At 43.0% G+C, this 22,161-nt stretch overlaps 1 protein-coding gene across 3 annotated transcripts in view; it reads right to left on the bottom strand.

Annotated features, from left to right (window-relative positions):
- Positions 1–15,620: 15,620 nt before the first annotated feature.
- The window catches only part of tbxa2r (thromboxane A2 receptor), a 46,972-nt gene continuing 40,431 nt past the window's right edge, over positions 15,621–22,161 (bottom strand). For all 3 annotated transcript variants that reach the window (XM_073068195.1, XM_073068194.1, XM_073068196.1), the window contains exon 3: positions 15,621–16,940. In XM_073068195.1, coding sequence (XP_072924296.1) covers positions 16,689–16,940 — 252 coding nt within the window. In that variant the 3' untranslated portion in view covers positions 15,621–16,688. The remainder of the gene's footprint in view (positions 16,941–22,161) is intronic.

The raw sequence follows: 22,161 nt of genomic DNA, 5'->3' as shown, positions 1-22,161 counted from the left end.
TCTGGTAACAATATATCCAGACGATCGCTGGTGATTCACTTTTTCTTCCAGTTCTGGCCACTGGCGTGCTTTCCCTTGGTTTGCACATTTCGTCTTTGGCATTTCCCTCAGCGTGTCCTCTGCCTTTCTCCACTCTCTCACTTGTTTCTCGTTTACACTAAACTTCTTAGCAGCTGCATAATTATTCATTCTTTTAGCAAAATCAACAACCTTCAGCTTGAAGCCAGCATCATATCGCATTCGTTTTAATCTTTTGTACATAGCGGTCGCAAACTCAATACTGAGTACACGTACTGATCCCGCCACCCCGTGTAATGTTTTAACGAGATTACGATGGGTGCTAAATGGTTTCATGGAAGTTACATTTCAGAGGATTCTTTACCATTGGGAACCTAATCCAAAACTTCCCTCCCTGATTTATTTATACCGCTCTACGTGTAGGCCTGTTTTCTTAGCAGGCACTGGTTCACAAAATTTCCATGTTCCGGATCCGGCAAAGCTGAGTACCGGCATGTGAGATCTTGTGATCTTTTTTGGTTAAACCAAAAACCTCTACAAAAGACAATAGACAATAGGTGCAGGAGTAGGCCATTCGGCCCTTCTAGCCAGCACCGCCATTCACTGTGATCTTGGCTGATCATACACAATCAGTACCCAGTTCCTGCCCTCTCCCTATATCCCTTGACCCCACTATCTATAAGAGCTCTATCTAACTCTCTCTTGAATGCATCCAGAGACTTGGCCTCCACTGCCTTCTGGGGCAGAGCATTCCACATATTCCACCTCAAAGGGGTCGGCTTATACAAAGGTAACATGAAAAAGTCAATTTTTTAACCTTGAAAATGGGGGGTTGTCTTATGCTCTGGGTCGGCTTATACACTGGAATTTACAGTATTCATTATTATTTTGACTATTTTCTTTTTGTATTTGCGCAGTTTATTGTATTTTAAGATCATAAATTAGGCCGTTCGGCCTATCGAGTCTGCTCTGTAAAAATATTTACATATTGGCTGTTTTTCTGCATTGCTGTGTGTGGTTTTTCATTGATTCAGTTGTGTGTCTTTGTATTTACTGTGAAAGACAGCTAATACACGAGGATATGTATTTTGATAATAAATTTACTTTGAACTTTCAACTTTGTTGCGGGGTCTCAACCCAAGCGTGGTCGCCAGACCTGAATGCCACCGACCTGGGCCTCAGCATGCTGGGGATCTCAGGGCTCAGCCAGGGCTTCTGGTTGGGGAAGACTCCAAATTATTTTGTGGGGATGTTCTCATCTACGATTGTTTTTATGAAGTCTGTGACTACCATGGTGTATTCATTCAGATCCCCTGCTGATTCCTTGAACACAGTCCAGCCCGCAGACTCAAAGCAACCCCGCAGCCACTCCTCTGCCTCCTGTAACCACCTCTTTTTGTCCTTATCTCTGGAGCCTTGCTCTTTGGCCTCTGCCTGCAGCTAGGAGGACAGTCAAGTGATCAGATTTCCTGAAATGTGGTCTAGGCTTGGAACAGTAGGTATTCCTTATCGTCGTATAGCAGCGGTCTGGTGTGTTGGCACTGCAGGTTATATGCTGATGATAATTGGACAGAGATTTCTTCAAACAAGCTTAATTGAGGTCCTCGACTATGATTTGAAATGTGTCGAGGTGGACTGTTACTTGTTTGATGATGGCAGCATTCAATGTCTCGAGTGGCTGGTTACCATCAGCTTTTGGCAGTATGTGAACTGTGGCCGGGATCAAGGAGAACTCCCTCAGGAAGCAGAATGGTTGGCACCTAATCGTTAGACGTCCTAGATCAGGGGAAACAAGAGTCGGACAAAACTGACTCATCTGAGTATCAGGGAGAGTTTAACATGAAACGCAGACCCCCAGCTTTTGCCTTCTCCGAATCAGCAGTTCAGTCCATCCTGTGTACCGAGAAGCCCTCGGATCTGGTCGCTGAACGTGGAGTGGATCCGGCTTCTAGGCTGTCCTCATCAAATCCTGGGGCTGCGTTGGTCATCGGCACTGCTACAGTTCACTGTATATTTTGAAGTTTCACTGTGACAAGTAAAGCTAATCTTCAACTTCTATCCTCTGTGCTGGATGACTCTACAATGATCGCCAGGAATAAGGACCCTTGTATTCTGGCCCAGCATTATAGCTTAACCAAAATCAATTCCATTAAATACTGAAGGAATGCTTCCTATTCCCAGCATCACATATCACCTTTGTGAAGTTGCCAACCTTAATTTTCTTTGTGGCATGTGGTGGGCATTTATATTGACTGATGGCCCTAGACTGAGACTAAGTAAATATTTTTTTGGCAATCCTTCTAGCAGACCATGTGGAGACATGTGCACTGTCAGTCACAGCCCAGCTGAAGTTTAGAATTTAAAAGGGAAAGGAGGTTAGAGAAATTTTAATATGGGTTTTTTCCCAACAGTTTAGATTTTATCTTCTATTAAATGGACCGTGGACCCTGATGAAAGTATGAATGGGGTAGTCTGCCACAGACTAAAAAAATCCTTCCAATCAGACCAAGGGAAATTAATTTGACCAATATTTCCTCAATATTAATGACTTTCTAGGAGTTCCTAAAATGGGAAGGGAAGGTTGAACAATTGAAAGATTTCTGTGGATGGTGGAGAGTTCAGATAAAGTATAAGTTTGTTTAATGAACTCCACGTTTGTGAAGTTACTGAACTTTATGACAAAGTGAATTTCTGGATGTCTCAGTATAGTAGGCAAGGACCGCACATGGACATATACACACGCTCACATACTCTCTCTCTCTCACACACACACACACACACACACACACACACACACACACACACACACACACAGACACACACACACACAGACACGCACAAATACACACACAGACATACACACACCACACACACTTACACACTCACACAGACACACATACATGCATACAAATACATACACACATATACACACACTCACACATAAACACACACATACAAATATACATAAACAAACACAGATGTACACGTGTGTGTACAAATACACATACACACATATAAACATGGACACGCACAGACCTACACACACATGGATGCATGCACACATACAGACACAGATACACACAAACATGGACACATACACATATACATACACAGTCAAATACACACACACACACACACACACAATTTCATGCATGCACATACAGACGAGCTCACAGACATGCACACACAGACTCAAGTACAGGTCAGGAGTCAAAAGGTTGAGCCTGACAGAACTAAGGATCTGAGCTGAATATACTTCAATGCAAAGAGTGTTGTAGGAAATGTGGAAGAGCTTAAGGCATGGATCAGCATGTGTAATTATGACATTGTAATCATGAGTGAGAGCTGGTTGCAGGAGGGGCAGGACTGGTAGCTCAGTTTTCCGGGGTTCCATTGTTTTAGACATAACAGAGCAGGAGGGATGAAACGGGGAGGAGTGACATTATTAGTCAGGGAAACTTTCTTTCTCTTTCTTTTTCAATCTTTTTAATTGATTTATAAGGATAAACACAAATCAGAGGAGAGGTTACCTTAAATGCATATTTCAATAATAGTACAAACAAAGAAAGGAATATACATTGTCAAAATCATATATAGTATTAAGCTAATATAAAGAAAAAAAAGAACCACATCTCCTCTTAACAGTTTAAAGAAAAAAGGACTCAAAATTTCTGTTATTGAGGAAAAAAAACACTAAACTAACCTAAAACAAAGAAAAGGGGGCTGGGCAGTCCATTTTGAGGATACTGTTAAAAAAAAAAGGAAAAATCCTTCTGGTCAAATCTAAAACTTCACGGCGAAGAAAAAAAGGGAAATTTTCACGGCAGTACAGACTGGAAACCCCATCTACCGAGGTTTAATTAGTAGAACTGAGGAATAAGAAAGGTATGACCATGTTAATGGGATAATATATTATAGATTTAGAGGAATAAATTTGTAGAAAGATTGCAGACTGTTGCAAGAAACATAAGTTTGTGATATGGGTGATTTTAACTTTCCACATATTAACTGGATCTCCCATACTGTAAAAGGCTGGATGGGAAAAAGTTTGTCCAATTTGTTCAGGGAAGTTTCTTTAATCAGTACATAGAAGTCCCAACTAGAGAGAGTGTGAGACTAGACTCCTATTAGGGAACAAGACAGGGAAGGTGACAGAAGCTTGTGTAGGGGAACACTTTGCATCTAGTGACCACAATGCCATTAGTTTCAAAGTAATTATAGAAAAGGATAGGCCTGGTCCATGGGTTAAGATTCTAAATTGGAGAAAGGTCAGTTTCGATGGCATTAAAAAGGATGTGGCAAGTGTGGATTGGGTCAGGTCGTTTTCTGGCAAAGATGCACTTGGTAACTGGGAGGCCTTCAAAAGTGAAATTTTGAGAGTACAAAGTTTGTATGTTCCTGTTAGAATAAAAGGCAAGGATAGCAAGTTTAGGAAACTTTGGTTTTAGAGAGATATTGAGGCCCTGGTTAAGAAAAAGAAGGAAGTACATAGCAGGCACAGGCAGGCTTAAACAAAGGAGGTACTTGAGGAGTATAGGAAATGCAAGAGAACACTTAAGAAGGAAATTAGGAGGGTTAAAAGAAGACATGAGGTTGCTCTAGCAGACAAGGTGAAGGAGAATCCTAATGGCTTCTACAGATATATTAAGAGTTAAAGGATAGCAAGTGACAAAATTGGTCCTCTGGAAGATGAGAGTGGTAATCAATGCATGGAACCAGAAGAGATGGGGAGATCATAAATGGATTTTTTGCATCTGTATTTATACAGAGATGGACACAGGGTCTATAGATGTGAGGCAATGCAGCAGTGAGGTAATGGACTTGATTCACTTTACGAAGGAACAGGTGTCTGCTGTCTTTAGCAAATTTGGGTGGATAAATCCCCAAGACTTGATTCTGTGTTCCCTCAGCCTCTGTAGGAGGCTAGTGCAGAAATTGGAGGGGCCCTAGCAGAGATACTTAAAACATTCTTGGAAGAGGTGAGGACCTGGAGGATTGGAGGACAGCTAATGTATTTCATTGTTTATGGAAAGCCCGAAGAAACAGCCAGGGAATTATAGACTGGTGAGCCTGACAAGGTAGCAGGAAAGTTGTTGGAAGGTATTATAGGGACTGAATAAATAAGTATTTAGACAGACAGGGACTAATTAGGGATAATGAACCTGGCTTTGTGCGTGGTAGGTCATGTCTAATCAACCTTTTCAAGGTTTTTGAGGAAGATTCCAGGAAAGTTGATAAAGGCAAAGCAGTGGATGTTGTTTACATGGACTTTAGCAAGGCATTTGACAAAGTCCCGTATGGGAGGTTGGTTGAGAGGGTTCAAACGCTTGGCAGTAAATTGGATTAGACATCAGCTTTGTGGGAGAAGTCAGAGAGTGGTAGTAGATGGTTACATGGCTGACTGGACCCACGTGTACCGCAGGAATTGGTGTTGGGTCCATTGTTGTTTATCATCTATTGAATGGTCTGGATGATAATGTGTTAAACTGGATCAGCAAATTTGCAGAAGATACCAAGATTAGAGGTGTAGTGGGCAGCGAGGAAGAGAGTCAAAGCTTGCAGTGAGATTTGTACCAGTTGGATAAATGGGCTGAAAATGGCAGATGGAATTCAATGCAGAAAATTGTGATGTGTTGCAGCTCAGTAGGACCAATCAGGGTAGGTCTTACTCGGTGAGTGGTAAAGTACGGAAGGGTGTGGTTGAACAAAGGGATCTGGGAATACAGATTCATAATTCATTTGAAGTAGTGTCACACGTACATGGGGTCATAAAGAAAACTTTTGGCACATTGGCCTTCATAAGTCAATGCTTTGAATACAAGAGTTGGGATGTTACGTTGAAATTGCGTAAGACTTTGTTGAAGCCTAGTTTAAAAAACTGAGTCCAGCTTTGGTCGTTCACCTACAGGAAAGAAGTGGATAAGGTTGGAAGAGCAGAGAAAATTTACAAGGATATAGAGAGAGGTGGTGTTGCAGCTATATATGACCCTGGTCAGACCCCACTCCAAGAGGTAATGTTGAGTTATATAGGACCCTGGTCAGACCCCACTCCAAGAGGTAATGTTGAGTTATATATGACCCTGGTCAGACCCCACTCCAAGAGGTAATGTTGAGTTATATATGACCCTGGTCAGACCCCACTCCAAGAGGTAATGTTGAGTTATATATGACCCTGGTCAGACCCCACTCCAAGAGGTAATGTTGCAGTTATATAGGACCCTGGTCAGACCCCACTCCAAGAGGTAATGTTGCAGTTATATAGGACCCTGGTCAGACCCCACTCCAAGAGGTAATGTTGCAGTTATATAGGGCTCTGGTCAGACCCCACTCCAAGAGGTAATGTTGAGTTATATAGGACCCTGGTCAGACCCCACTCCAAGAGGTAATGTTGAGTTATATAGGACCCTGGTCAGACCCCACTCCAAGAGGTAATGTTGCAGTTATATAGGGCTCTGGTCAGACCCCACTCCAAGGGGTAATGTTGAGTTATATAGGACCCTGGTCAGACCCCACTCCAAGAGGTAATGTTGAGTTATATAGGACCCTGGTTAGACCCCACTCCAAGAGGTAATGTTGAGTTATATAGGACCCTGGTCAGACTCCACTCCAAGAGGTAATGTTGAGTTATATAGGACCCTGGTCAGACCCCACTCCAAGAGGTAATGTTGAGTTATATAGGACCCTGGTCAGACCCCACTCCAAGAGGTAATGTTGAGTTATATAGGACCCTGGTCAGACCCCACTCCAAGAGGTAATGTTGCAGTTATATACGACCCTGGTCAGACCCCACTCCAAGAGGTAATGTTGAGTTATATAGGACCCTGGTCAGACCCCACTCCAAGAGGTAATGTTGAGTTATATAGGACCCTGGTCAGACCCCACTCCAAGAGGTAATGTTGAGTTATATACGACCCTGGTCAGACCCCACTCCAAGAGGTAATGTTACAGTTATATAGGACCCTAGTCAGACCCCACTCCAAGAGGTAATGTTACAGTTATATAGGACCCTGGTCAGACCCCACTCCAAGAGGTAATGTTGCAGTTATATACGACCCTGGTCAGACCCCACTCCAAGAGGTAATGTTACAGTTATATAGGACCCTAGTCAGACCCCACTCCAAGAGGTAATGTTGCAGTTATATACGACCCTGGTCAGACCCCACTCCAAGAGGTAATGTTGCAGTTATATAGGACCCTGATCACACCCCACTTAGAGTATTGTGCTCAGTTCTGGTTGCCTCACTACAGGAAGGATGTGGAAGCCATAGAAGGGGTGCAGAGGAGATTTACAAGGACATTGCTTGGATTGGGGAGCAAACTTTTTGAGAATAGGTTGAGTGAATTCAGCCTTTTCTCCTTGGAGTGTCAGAGGATGAGAGGTGACCTAATAGAGGTTTATAAGATGATGAGAGGCATTGATCGTGTGGATAGTCAAGAGGCCTTTTCCCAGGGCTGAAACAGCCAACACAAGAGGGCACAGTTTTAAGATGCTTGGAAGTAGATACAGAGGAGATGTCAGGGGTAAGCTTTTTACTCAGAGAGTGGCGAGTGCGTGGAATGGGCTGCCAGCGACAGTGGTGGAGGTGGATACGATAGGGTCTTTTAAGAGACTCCTGGATAGGTACATGGAGCTTAGAAAAATAGAGGGCTATGGGTAACCCTAGATAATTTCTAAAGTAAGTAACATGTTCGGCACAGCATTGTGGGCCCGAAGGGCCTGTATTGTGCTGTGGGTTTTCTGTGTTTTGATGTTTCTATAGCTGGGTGTTGAAGACCTGTTATAGGGAAAGGTTGAATAGCTTAGGACATTAGGAGAAGGAGTTAGGAGGCGTAATAGACTAGCCATGATGGAATGGCAGAGCAGAGCGGATGGGCTCAATGGCCTCAATCTGCTCCGATGTCCTATAGTCTCATTGTTTTATGTTTACTCCCCACCATGACAGCTGAATTCAAATATCAAATAAGGATGAAAAAGGACAGTGAATCTGGTGAAAGTCTTTGAAAGAAACTCACTAACGACTGGGAAATAAACTCTTCTGAAATTGTCAATTTCGGGGCTCCACAGTACGGCAAGCTATTACAGCTAGGGTCATTTTGGAGTTTGGAGCTGACTTCCGGCACCATCTTTAATGAACTTCTACGTTCTCCACATGAGTAAGATGGGTTTCCTCCGGCCGCTCCAGCTTCCTCCCACAGACGTACCAGTTAGTAGGTTAATTGTAAATTGTCCTGTGATTAGGTTAGGGTTAAACCGGTGGATTGCTGGGAACCGTGGTTGATTGGGCTGGAGAGGCCTGCTCTGCACAGTATCTCTAAATAAATAAACAAACAGATAGATTGATAGATACATTTTTGGTGGATTGTATGAATCAATTAATTAATTTATTTATCAGTTGAGCCAATTATTGCAGTGGTCAATTATCAGTGGACAGTGCACCCTTTAAAGAAAATTCTTCAGGCATTCATAGCTGACAGAGAGAGAACTTTTTGGACAACTGGTGAATCAGGGGTTAATGGAGTTAGGCAAGAAAGTAGAATGTGGTGAATGATCTAACGGATTGTGATTCGACTGAGTGTCAGAGATGGCTACAGCCCCTTTTGTCCTCGTGTTATCTTTTTTTCTGGATGCAAATTGCAAAGCCTTCGGGGGGGACAACTTAAGTCATTGCTTCTGCGATGTAATATTTATATATTTGGAGATGCAGCGCAGAACGGACCTTTCTGTCCCTTCGAGTCACGCTGCCAAGCAACCAACCGATTTAATACGGGGATTAAAAAACTGAGTCCAGCTTTGGTCGTTCACCTACAGGAAAGAAGTGGATAAGGTTGGAAGAGCAGAGAAAATTTACAAGGATATAGAGAGAGGTGGTGTTGCAGCTATATATGACCCTGGTCAGACCCCACTCCAAGAGGTAATGTTGCAGCTATATATGACCCTGGTCAGACCCCACTCCAAGAGGTAATGTTGCAGTTATATAGGACCCTGATCACACCCCACTTAGATCACTGGGAAATTTACAATGGCCAATTAACCTACTAACCAGTTGGTCCTTTGACTGTGGGAGGAATCAGGAACACGACTGCATCCCATGGGGAGGATGTACAAACCCCTTACAGAACAGCGCTGGAATTAAACTCCAAACCTTGGAATGCCACGAGCTGTAACAGTGTCACGCTAACCACTACACTCCTGTAACTGGTTTCATATTCAGACTCTGATTTGTGTATTTATCACGTGGACATTGAAACATACAGTGAAATATGTTGTCTGTGATAGCAACCAACAGTTATCGGCCACTGACTTCTGGACTTTCTATTGACCTTACAGCATTGGTTTTTTGTTATTGACCACAAGGCATGCAAGCGATGGGACTCTGGAGGACTCTGTGGGAGGGAGCAGTTAGATTGATCTTGGAGTAGGTTAAAAGGACGGCACATCATGAGCCGATGAGCCTGTGCTGTGCTGTACTGATCTACGTTTGATGAAACTGTTCATTATTTTGGTACGTTGTCTTTATTGCTCATATTACAGTATCCTCTACAACAGGGAGATCAGATTCAGCCTGGGTATATCTTACACAGGACACAGTGTAGTGTAGCGGTTAGAGTATCACCATTACAGTGCCAGTGACCACGGTTCAATTCCCACCACTGTCTGTAAGGAGTTTGCGTGGTCTCCCGTGACCATGTGGGTTTCTTCCGGCTGCTTCACTTTCCTTCCACGTTCCAAAGGGTTTCAGCCTCCCGATCAATTGGCCACACGGGTGTAATTGGGTGGTGTGGGCTTGTCGGGCCAGGATGACCTGTTACTATGCCATATCTCTAAAAACACACACAGCTTGCTTTGCATGCAAAACATACTCCCGTTGACTTCTATCCCATTGACTCCCAGTGCTTCAGTGAAGTTCAAGTTAAGTTTGAAGAGCAACTCCTTAACGCTGCATTCACCAGTTTGATTCAAACGTTCTGCTGCTTCCCTACGTGCCTTCCCCAGAGCTACCTTCTGTTCAAGTACTCCTCCTCTCTTCTTAAATGTTCTAACTTTAATCCCAAGGTGAGCTTACCTCCATCCAGGCCATCTTCCTGCTGCTGTCATCAGGAGGAGGTACAGGGGCTTTAGGCCCCACACCTCCACATTCAGAAACAGTTATTACCCCTCAACTATCAGGCTTCTAAACCAGAGTGGGTAACTGCACTCACCCCAACACAGGACTGATTCCACTATCTATGGACTCACTTTTAAGGACTCTACAACTCGTGTTCTCCATATTTATTGCATATTTATTTATGTTTTTCTCCTTGCACTTGTTCAGTTTGTTGTCTTATGCACCCTGGTTATTTCTCCATCTTGGCTATATGAGATTTTTCATTGATTCTAGTGATTCTTTGTATTTACTGTGAATGTCCATAAGACCATAAGATATAGGAGCAGAAGTAGGCCATTTGGCCCATCAAGTCTGCCCTGCCATTCAATCACAGGCTGATCCAATTCTTCCAGTCATCCCCACTCCCCTGCCTTGTCCCCATACCCTTCGATGCGCTGGCTTATCAAGAACCTATCCATCTCTGCCTTAAATGTACCCAATGACTTGGCCTCCACAGCCGCTCGTGGGAACAAATTCCACAGATTTACCACCCTCTGACTAAAGAAATTTCTCCGCATCTCAGTTCTAAATAGACGTCCTTCGATTCTGAAGTCATGCCCTCTTGTACTAAGCTCCCCTACCATGGAAAATAACTTTGTCATATCTTATCTGTTCAGGCCTTTTAACATTCAGAATGTTTCTATGAGATCCCCCCCTCCATTCTCCTGAACTCCAGGGAATACACATCAAGAGCTGCCAGACGTTCCTCATATGGTAACCCTTTCATTCCATTGCATCTGACTCAATCTGCAAATTAACTTTTAGGGAATCCTGCACAAGAACTCCCAATACCATTTGCACCTTGTTCTTTTTTGTATTTTCTCTCCACTTAGAAAAAATTGTCAACCCTTTCATTTCCTCTATCAAAGTGCATGTCCATTCACTTCCCGATACTGTATTTCATCTGGCACTTCTTTTCCCATTCTCTGAATCTGTCTAAGTCCTTCTGTAGCCTCTCTACTTCCTCAAAACTACCTGCCCCTCCATCTATCTTCATATTATCTGCAAAATTTGCAACAAAGCCATCAAAACCATCATCCAAATCATTGACATATAACGTAAAAAGAATCGATCCCTACACACACACCCTGAGGAACACACACCCTAGTCACCGGCAGCCAGCCAGAAACGGCTCCTTTTATTACAAAGTAATGAAATACAAAATGCTGGAGCAATTCAGCAGGTCAGGCAGCACCTATGGAAAAGAGTAAACAATTGATGCTTCAGCCCGAGATACTTTAGCAGGATTGGGAACAAGATGCGGTCAAAGTCAGAAGGTGGTGGGGTTGAAGGAAGGAAGGTAGCAGGTCTGGGTATGCATATGGTCGATGAGCCAGAGGGCCACAGAGATCACAGAGGGGGAGTTCTCATCTTTTTCCAGTCCTGGTGAAGGGTCTTGGCCCAAAACGTAGACTGCTTACTCTTTTCCATAGATGCTGCCTGGCCTGCTGAGTTCCTTCAGCAATTTTTGTGTGTTGTTTTGGATTTCCAGCATCTGCAGATGTTCTCATATGTGATTCTACTGCTATACTGCAAAGTCTCTTTGAGAGATGCCCACTTTGAATAAGTCTAAATCGTCCCTTCGACGGGAGTCCTGCGATATTCTCTTTCACTGCTCCTCCTCTGTGATCTGTGCGACCCTCCAACTCTTCAACCACATGATCACCCAGACTCGTTACCTTCCTCCCCTCCCCCCACCTTCTCACTCTGACTTCTCATCTTTTCTTCCAGTCCTGAAGAAGGGTCTTAGTCTGTATTCTTTTCCATAGATGCTGCTCGAGCTGCTGAGTTCCACCATCATCTTCTGCACATTGCTTTGGATTTCCAGCATCTACAGATATTCTGAGAATCATTAATTTTTTTTTAACAATATTGGTAATGGTACACGCTGGGCAACTTGCAATGTGGGAGTGATAAACTGAGTCCTTCATGTGTATGAGGTCCATTCATTTCACTGAATGATTAGCCAGCCACCTGCCACACAATCGAATTGATATGGTACAGCAAGCTGTTAAAGTGTTGTTCTTCATGTATGCACTGCCTTCAGAGATGAACAGGAAAACCTACAGGGTGGTGGGTGAGAGGCTCACTCACTGAAGTCTGATTGGAGAGTCTTGGTCCAAAGATGAATTGGATAATGGGTGAGAACCTGGAGCAATTTGATTACCCACCGGTACGCATCAGACCTGTTTCAGGGGAGAAGGTGCGGTGAAGTAGGACTGGGGAGCTGCCCTTCAAAGTACAATTTCAAGTCAACCTGGGGGCCAGGAGTTAAGACAGTGACTGGACAAGAAAAACTCTGGAGTGAGGGATCTCACTCCAAACTCCAAACTGATGGCGTGAACATCGATTTGTCCAACTCTGGTAATTTTTCCACCTCCCCCTTCCATCTTCTTCTATTCCTCCTCACCTGCCTATCGCTTCCCCGATTCCAGATCCTCCTTCTCACTCTCCTCTCCTATCAGCTTCCTTCTTCTTCAGCCCTTTATCTTTTCCACCAATCACCTCCCAGCTTCTCACTTCATCTCCCCTCTCCCACCCATCTACCCTCCTCTGCCCCTTCTTATTCTGGCTTCTGTCCCATTCCTTTCCAGTCCTGATGAAGGTTCTTGGCCTGAAATATTGACAGTTTATTCCCCTCCAGAGATGCTGCCTGACCAGCTGATGTCCTCCAGTACTTTCTGTGTGTTACTCTGGAGTGTGGAATATGTACCAAGGCTGGCTGGCAATTCCTACAGAGCACGTAGATACCCTCTTTTCTTGAAGCCATGGACTAATTGAAGCTAGCTCTGTCGGAGGCTTTCCTCTCCCACTGGTGCTGCCCTCAAGTGTTTGATCGAGGGAATGACAGGTTAGATGGCAGTGGCCAAGCACTACCAAGAACAGTACCATCAGGGTTGTGGGCTATATATGTGTGTTTTTTATGTGACTATGTTAATTTTCTTGCTATTTTGAATATGGCGTGTTTACACCTTGGCCCCGGAGAGATGCTGTTTCATTCGGCTGTATTCATTCATGTATGGTTGAATGATAATTACACTTGAAATTGATTTGATTTGGTTCTGGCTCCATATCCAAGTGGCACAAGCTCGAAACCAGCACAAAAAAAGCACAGCAAGTTTTAAAGAACCACACTGGAATCATATGCACCACATCAATCTGAGTTTGGCAAGTTAAAATCAACTCCAGAGACACTGGGAGCACAAAGTGTATTTTTGGTCTGGCAGTAGTTACACTCAAATGGAAACTAAGTGATTTTGCAATATGACCATGAATAGTAGTGAGTGAAATATTCAAACTTAAATCAAATGCAGTCTAAAAGCTTGAGGAAGAGCCAAACACATCATCAATACAAGAATCTTGGAACTTCCACATCATTTTTGGCTTATTTCCATAAATATAGTTACTGCAACAAATAATTAAGTTTTCATATACTGAATTCACTTTTATCTGCCAATTTTTTTTGACAAAGACCATAAGATACAGGATCAGAATTAGGCCATTTGGCCCATTGAGCCTGTTCCACCATTCAGTCATGGCTGATCCAATTTTCCTCTCAGCCCCAATCTCCTGCCTTCTCCCTGTATCCCTTCATGCCCTGACCAATCAGAAATCTATCAACCTTTGCCTTTATATATATATATATATATATATATATAAAAATAGATAGATAGATAGATAGATAGATAGATGGACAGACAGACAGACAGACTTGGCCTCCACAGTTGCTCGTGGCAAAGAATTCCACAGTTTTACCAATCACTGGCAAAAGAAATTCCTTCTCAGCTCCATTCTAAATGGATGCAACTCTGTTCTGAGACTGAGTCCTTTGGTCTTAGACTCTCCCATCATAGGAAATATCCCTCTCCATTCACTCTATCAAGTCCTTTCACCATTTCATAGGCTTCAATGAGGTCACCCCTCATTCTTCTGAATTCTAGTGAATACAGGCCCAGCGCCATCAAACACACTTCATATGACAAGCCATTCAATCTTGGAATCATTTTTGTGAACCTCCTTTGAAGCCCCTCCAGTGGCAGCACATCCTTTCTAAGATAAGGGGCCCAAACCTGCTCACAATACTCCATGTGAGGCCTCACCATTGTTTTATAAAAACTTAACGTTACATCCTTGCTTTTATATTCTATTCCCCTTGAATGTTAACATCACATTTGCCTTTCTTACCACAGACTCAACCTGCAAATTAACCTTTAGGGAATCCTGCACAAGAAGTCCTAAGTCCTTTTGCACCTCAGTTTTTTTGTAGCCTCTAACTTGATGGTATGAACACTGTTTCCTCGAACTTCTGGTAATTTTCCCCTCCCCCTTCTCTCTTCTTCTATTCCCCACTCTGGCCTCTTACCTCTTCTCCCTTGGGTCCTCCTCCTTCCCTTTCTCCCATGGTCCACTCTCCTCTCCTATCAGATTCCTTCTTCTTCTTCAGCCCTTTACCCTTTTCTACCTATCACCTTCCAGCTTCTTACTTCATCTCCCCTCTCCTGGCTGCGCCTATCACCTTCTAGCTTGTCTTCCTTCCCCTTCCCTCACCTTCTTATTTTGGCATCTTCTTCCTTCCTTTCCAGTGCTGTTGAAAGATCTTGGCCTGAAATATTGACATTTCGATAGATGCTCAGTTCCTCCAGCTTTTTGTGTGCGTTCCTCTTGACAAAGTATTTGCTTTAATGGCAATTTTTCTTCTTCCAATTACTTTGATGTGCCGCAAAACCCTCTAACTTGATGGTATGAACACTGTTTCCTCGAACTTCTGGTAATTTTCCCCTCCCCCTTCTCTCTTCTTCTATTCCCCACTCTGGCCTCTTACCTCTTCTCCCTTGGGTCCTCCTCCTTCCCTTTCTCCCATGGTCCACTCTCCTCTCCTATCAGATTCCTTCTTCTTCTTCAGCCCTTTACCCTTTTCTACCTATCACCTTCCAGCTTCTTACTTCATCTCCCCTCTCCTGGCTGCGCCTATCACCTTCTAGCTTGTCTTCCTTCCCCTTCCCTCACCTTCTTATTTTGGCATCTTCTTCCTTCCTTTCCAGTGCTGTTGAAAGATCTTGGCCTGAAATATTGACATTTCGATAGATGCTCAGTTCCTCCAGCTTTTTGTGTGCGTTCCTCTTGACAAAGTATTTGCTTTAATGGCAATTTTTCTTCTTCCAATTACTTTGATGTGCCGCAAAACCGAAGTCATGCTGTCCAACATTTTTAATGAGCTTTCACTGTTCATCACAAACATGAAAAAATCTGTAGATGCTGGTAGTCCTGATGAAGGGTCTTGATCCGAAATGTCGACGGTTTACTCCTTTCCATTGATGCTGTCTGGCCTGCTGAGTTCCTCCAGCGTTTTGTGAGTGTTGCTGCCATTGTTCATCTTTGCCTCAGACTAAGACTGAACGGCAGACAGCAAATTATATCATGTTTCCTTTGCGTAAAATTAACCCAACGTTAACTGAATTTAAATACAGCACTTTTAATGTATTCAAGATCAATTCTACAGTCAAAAGCCCGTGTGTTTTTATGCAGGACACCAGGTCACTCCATACTTTAACAATGGTTGATAAAACATACATGGTTAATGTGTTTGTCCAATCAGCTCCATCATGGTGTACAGTTACGACACAAGGTGGTCAAAATAAGCTATGTTTTGTTTATCAAGAACCCAGCTGCCTCAAAGACACTCCATATCAGCATGCACCATCACGAGAGGCTGGATAAACTTGGCTTGTTTTCTCAGAGCGCTGGAGGCTGAGGGGTGACCTGATGGAGGTTTACAAGATTATGTGAGGCACAGACAGAGTGGTCAGAGATTACTTATTTATTGACATCCTTCCGGCCCTTCAAACCACAATGCCCAGTAACGCCCAACTTAACCTTGGCCTAATAATGGGACCACTTACAATGACCAATTGACCTACCAACCGGTACGTCTTTGGACCGTGGGAGGAAACCAGAGCACCCGGAGGAGACCCACACGAGCACAGGGAGGAAGTATAAGCTCCCTACGGCCAGCTGTGGGTATCTGTTTCCCAGGGTTGAAATTTCCCAGGCATTGAAGGTGAGAGGGGCTGAGTTCAAAGGGGATGTGAGGGGTAAATTTTTTACTCGGAGAGTAGTGGATGCCTGGAATGCGCTGCCTGGTAGGGGGGTAGAGGCAAATCCATTAGAGGCTTTTAAGAAATGTTTAGGTAGGAACATGGATGTAAGGATGATAGAGGGATAAGGACATTGTGTAGGTACAAGGGATTAGATTTTGGGTGTATTTAATATAGCACAACATTGCGAGCTGAAGGGACTGTTCTGGTGCTGTACTCTTCTATGTTTTATATATAATGCTGTAACCCTCTGAGCAGTTGGTCACATGACACAGTTCTTATAGAAATGATGGTCTTAAAGAAACAATTATTGTTTACAACCAATATTACATATACTACAAAGAAGCAAGCTTTAATACAACATAAAATACATTATTTACAACTACGCCGAGTTTGGTCAAAGTCAGTGGAATTCAGTCTGAACTATGTACTAAGAGATCGTTACTGAGCCCTGTGTAAATCTTCTGCTATACGATGCATTTATAGAGGGGTACAATGAGGATATCGAAGGTCTGGACCGTAAACTTGGGTTGAACTTTTTCAAAACTGATCTTCGGAATAATATGTAGACCCAAGGATCGAGGATTTGGTTCCATGTGGCAATTCGGATGCAAATGACGAGGGTTTTTTTCAGTTGTTCGTCATCTGGCAAATCCATCAGGGTCTTTCTGAAGATAAGCATCTGTGGGAATCAACAGACAGCAGGTATTATTTCAAACAGACACGGAATCAAGGATACAATGATCAATCAGAAGGAGGTTGTTCAGCCCATCGTGTCTGGGCCAGTGGAATAAAGAGGCTAGTAAGCATGGGAGTCAGGATTGCGATGAGCTCAAACAGCGGGCTGAATCAAGTAGAGTTTGGCTCATTCTGTTTGCTTGGAAAGCGGGGAATCATTCCAGCATTGAATTGATGGGCTGAAGGGCCTCTTTCAGAGTTGTAGTATGTAAACCTAAAGACTGCATTTGCCACATGTACTGTAAATCGAAGCACAGAAACATACGGTGAAATACTTTGCTTTGGGCCAACAACCAACACGGGGGGCCAGCCCACAAGTGTCACATGCTCCTGGCGTCAACATAGCATGCCCACGACTTACTGACGCTGACCCGTGTATCTTTAGAATGTGAAAGGAAACCAGGGTGCCTGGAGGAAACCCATATGGTTGCAGGATGAATATACAAACTCCTTACAGACAGAGGGAATCGAACCCCAAACTTATAGCTGCCACTCTAAGATACAATGCTAACCGCTACACTACTGTGCAACCTTGCTTAGGTGTGATAGATTTTCTAGCCTTTATTTTTACATGCAACATGGAACAGAACAGCACAGAAAGAGGTCTCTCAGTCCACTGTATCCGCCCCAAACACGGCGTTAAATTAAACTATATCTCTTCTGTCTTCACTTGTTCCCTACCCCTCCATTCATGTGTCCATCTAACAGTCATGTGACCACATTCATTATCATGAGTCAGTCCAACAGTCATGTGACTACATTCATTATCATGAGTCAGTCTAACGGTCATGTGACCACATTCATTATCATGAGTCCATCTAACAGTCATGTGACCACATTCATTATCATGAGTCAGTCTAACAGTCATGTGACCACATTCATTATCATGAGTCCATCTAACAGTCATGTGACCACATTCATTATCATGAGTCAGTCTAACGGTCATGTGACCACATTCATTATCATGAGTCAGTCTAACAGTCATGTGACCACATTCATTATCATGAGTCAGTCTAACGGTCATGTGATCACATTCATTATCATGAGTCAGTCTAATGGTCTCCTAGGTGCCATTATCGTACTGGCTTCCACCACAACCTGCAAGGCACCCACTACTGTCTGTATAAAAATACTTGCCCCACACATCGCCTTGACTAAGTCTAGGACCAGAGGGCACAGTCTCAAAATAGAAGGACGTCACTTTAGAACAGAGTGGAGGAGGAATTTCTTTAGCCAGACCAAGTCAATAGGTATATTTAAAATGGAGGTTGATGGGTTCTTGGTTAGTTAGGGTGTCAAAGGTTATAGAGAGAAGGCAGGAGAATGGAGTTGAGAGGGATAATAAATCGGCTATGATTGGTTAGCAGAACAGGCTTGATGGGCCAAATGGCCTAATTTTGCTCCTATATCTTATGTAAACATTTCCCCTTTCATCTTACAGTGCCTTGTAAATTCAGCACCCAACCCTTTGTTCACATAAGTATTATAATACAGTAGAGCCCAAAAAGCAGGGAAATTGTCAAGCATGAAAAACTAAAAATTCAAAAACTGAAAGATCAGCAGTACAAAAGTACTCATTCCCCCTGTACTTTGTTGAACTAGCTCTCTCAGCTATTACAGCAGTCATCTTTTTGGATAAGTCTCTATCAGCTTTCCACAACGTGATGGAGCAAGATATGCCCATTCCTCCTTGCAAAATTACTGAAGCTTTGCCAGGTTAATTGGGGTGTGGCAGTGGAGAGCAGACGAAAGTCTTGCCAGAGATGTTTGATCGGGTTAAGGTCAGGACTCTGACTGGGCCACTTAAGGACATTAATTTTCTTAATTTGAAGCCACTCCATGGTTGCTCTGGCAGTGTGCTTTGGGTCGTTCTTCTGTTGAAAGATCAACTTTCTCCCCAGTACTTACTGTGAATGCCCATAAAAAAACCCATAAGGCCATAAGATATCTCCCCAGTTTAAGCTTACTTGCAGAGGCTAGCAGGTTTTTATTCAGGATCTCTCAATATTTAGCAGCATTCATCTTCCCATTAATCTTGACCAGATTTCCAGTCCCTGCTGCTGAAAAGTATCCCTATAGCATGATGCTGTCCCCACCATACTTTACAGTGGGGATGGTGTTACCTGACTGTTGCACAGTATTAGATTTACGCCACATGTACCTCTTAGTGCTGAAGCCAAAAACTTCCACTTTAGTCTCAAATGACCACAATACCTTCTTCCACGTCCTTATCATATCTTCTAGGTGATGTTTTGCAAAGTCTTTATGGGCAAGGATATGCTGCTTTTTGTTAAAGCCAGGGGTTCTTCCTTGTCACGTGTCCATAAATACCCTTTTTGTGAAAGGCTTTAGAAATTGTGGAGGCTTGAACTTCATCTCTAGTTGCAGCCAATGACTTCTGCAGCTCACTCAGAGTGACTATTGGCGTCACAGTAGCCTCTCTTACAAGTGCCATTCTTCTCTGGTGATTAAGTTCAGATGGGTGGCCTGTTTGCCTTTAGGCTTCTGAACTTCCTTCCTGATGGTAGCAATGAGAAAAAGGCAGGACCTGGGTGATGAGGGTTCTTAATAATGGATGTCACCACTTTGAAGCATTGTTCCATGAGGACGTCCTGGATACTACGGAGACTAGTGCCCATGATGGAGATGACTAAGTTTATAACTCTCTGCAGCTTATTTCAATATCGTGCACTAGCCCGCCCCCCCCCCCCATACGAGATGATTTAAGAGTATTAAATCATTCTTAATAAAATCATATGAACTCGTGACCTCACAGTCTACCTCGTTATGATCTTGCACATTATTGCTTTCCTGCACTGTACTTTCTCTGTAGCTGTTACTTTATGCTGCATGGTTATTGCTTTACCTTGTTCTACCTCAATGCACTGTGTGATGATCTGAACTTTCTGAATTCTACTGTCTCTTGCTTTATTGTTTGTGGATAACTATACATCCATTATTTCTTCAGACGAGGCTTCGGTTTAACATCTCGTTGGCAATTTCTCTTCCAAACAAATGAAAATAGTCTCACCAAAAATAAATACTGCATTTATTAAAAGCAATTTAGGAGTGATTACAGCCAACATTAATGGTCCGGCTTAGTCAGAGCTTCTGGTCACAGTTCTTCATTATCAGGGAAGATTATCAACAGCTGTTTGAACCTTCCAAGTATACAGCTGAGTGAGCTGTGAACTGGGTTTGAAACCAGTTCACAGTTGTTTTGTTATCTTGCAGAGTTTCAGCATTGGTTCTTTTTGCTCGAGGTCAACAACAACCAAAATTAGCACAAATTTTGATGAAAATTAGAGATCGCCCAAGACTTCATCCGTTGTCTTGAACAGTGTGCAAGACAAGCTTTTCACTGTATCTCAGTACATTTGATAATATTTAACAAATTCCAGTCATAGGTGAGCAACTCAACTGCTTCAGCTGGTTGGGCTATTTGGGTTGTTGGAAGGTGTGTTATATACCCCATGGGTATTGTGACTGTCTTATGACCATGATGTAATGGTCTTGTGATGGTGGGGTGATGTAATTTCCTGCCAGTGTGAGGTCACATGATATAATTTTCCTGCCAGTGGGAGGTCACCTGATGACCTGTTCTCAACGGGTATAAAACTGGAAAGCCTTGCTCTGACACAGGAGTTTTTTTGTGTTGAGACATCATTTGAGTCGTCAGTTACTCCGTTATGCCATGTATTGATCTCACAACGCAGTTTTGTTTTAAAGTGTTGTTTTACTTTCTATCTTAAGTCTCAAAAGCTATTGCCAGCAGTTTTGCTAAACGCTGCCAGTTTTGGTTTTCTTCCTTTGCAATTCAGTTGGAGAGTGAAGCATTTGACGAAGCACGGAAACCTGAAGAATCGAGTAAAGTTGGTGTCGTCGGTGATTTAATACAGGATCGACCTTATTGGATCTTCATTCAGGAAATAGTTACCTGCATCTGAGATAACCCCTGCTGTAAGAGCAGAAAGGGTTGGGGCAGTGTTATTCGTCAAGGAAAAGGTCAGTTCCTTTAAGCTGTTTTTATTTCCTTCATCGTGAGTCTTTCGGGCAAGGCATATTTCGGCTGGGATCAGCAGTAACATCACGTCGTCGAAGAATTCGTTACTTCAGGGAAGTCTCTCCTAATTGACTATATAAATCATTTGGACTTTCACATTTGCCACTTTCCCAAGAACTGTGTTCGCATTTATCACTTTAAGAACTGTTCCGAGTTGCCGTATAGCAGTTAACTTCCTGTTAAGTTAGTCATTTGTTTACTTTTCATTCTTTTTTTGTTGAGCAGAGTTTAATAAATAGTTTATTTGTTTATAAAAAAAAACCTGTCTCAATTCTATATTCATTGTTGCTGGAGACGCACCATAACAGGTGAGATAAAGCACAGCAACGAGTACTTCCCATCCAATGAGCCCACACTGCCCAATTACATCCATGCAACTACCAACCTACACATCTTGGGAGTTTAGGAGGAAACCACAGTGCCCGGAGGAAACCATCATGGTCACTGGGAGAACATACAAATTCCTTACAATAATTCCTCCTCTACTGCAGGTTCTCAACCCAAAATGTTGACTTTCCATCAGCCTGCACAGATATGTCAAAACATCAAACATACAGTGAAGTGTGTCATTGGTGTCAAATTAAATCGACAAGTATTGTGCTGGGCAACTTGCCAGTACACTTCTGGCATCAACAAAGCAAGCCCACAACCTACAAACCCAATCCATATGCCTATATATGTATAATGGTGTGAATGTCTGGGCTTTTTTTTTTACTGTTCAGCCAAGCTGACAATATAATTGTGTGGCACTTCAATGGACGAAGTGGAAAAGGTGAGCAATTTCAAGTTTCTGGGTGTCAATATCAAAGCTCTGATACAGCTACAAAGAAGGTAAGATAGCAACTATACTTATTAGGAGTTTGAGGAGATTTGGTATGTCACCAAAGATGCTTGCAAATTTCTACAGATGCACCATGCAGAGCATACTAACTAGCTGCATCACTGGGGGGTGGGTGGGGCAGTTAGTAATAGGATCAAAATAAGATGCAGAGAGTTGTAAACTTAGTCAGCTCCATCATGGGCACTAGCCTCTGTAGTATCCAGGACATCTTGAGGCATTGATTGTGTGGATGGTCAGAGGCTTTTTCCCAGGGTTGAAATG

The sequence above is a fragment of the Hemitrygon akajei genome, chromosome 16 (assembly GCF_048418815.1).
Source record: "Hemitrygon akajei chromosome 16, sHemAka1.3, whole genome shotgun sequence".
NCBI classification, from domain to species: domain Eukaryota; kingdom Metazoa; phylum Chordata; class Chondrichthyes; order Myliobatiformes; family Dasyatidae; genus Hemitrygon; species Hemitrygon akajei.
The sequence above is the reverse complement of the archived record's forward strand: the minus strand, read 5'-3'. Positions and strand labels throughout refer to the sequence as shown.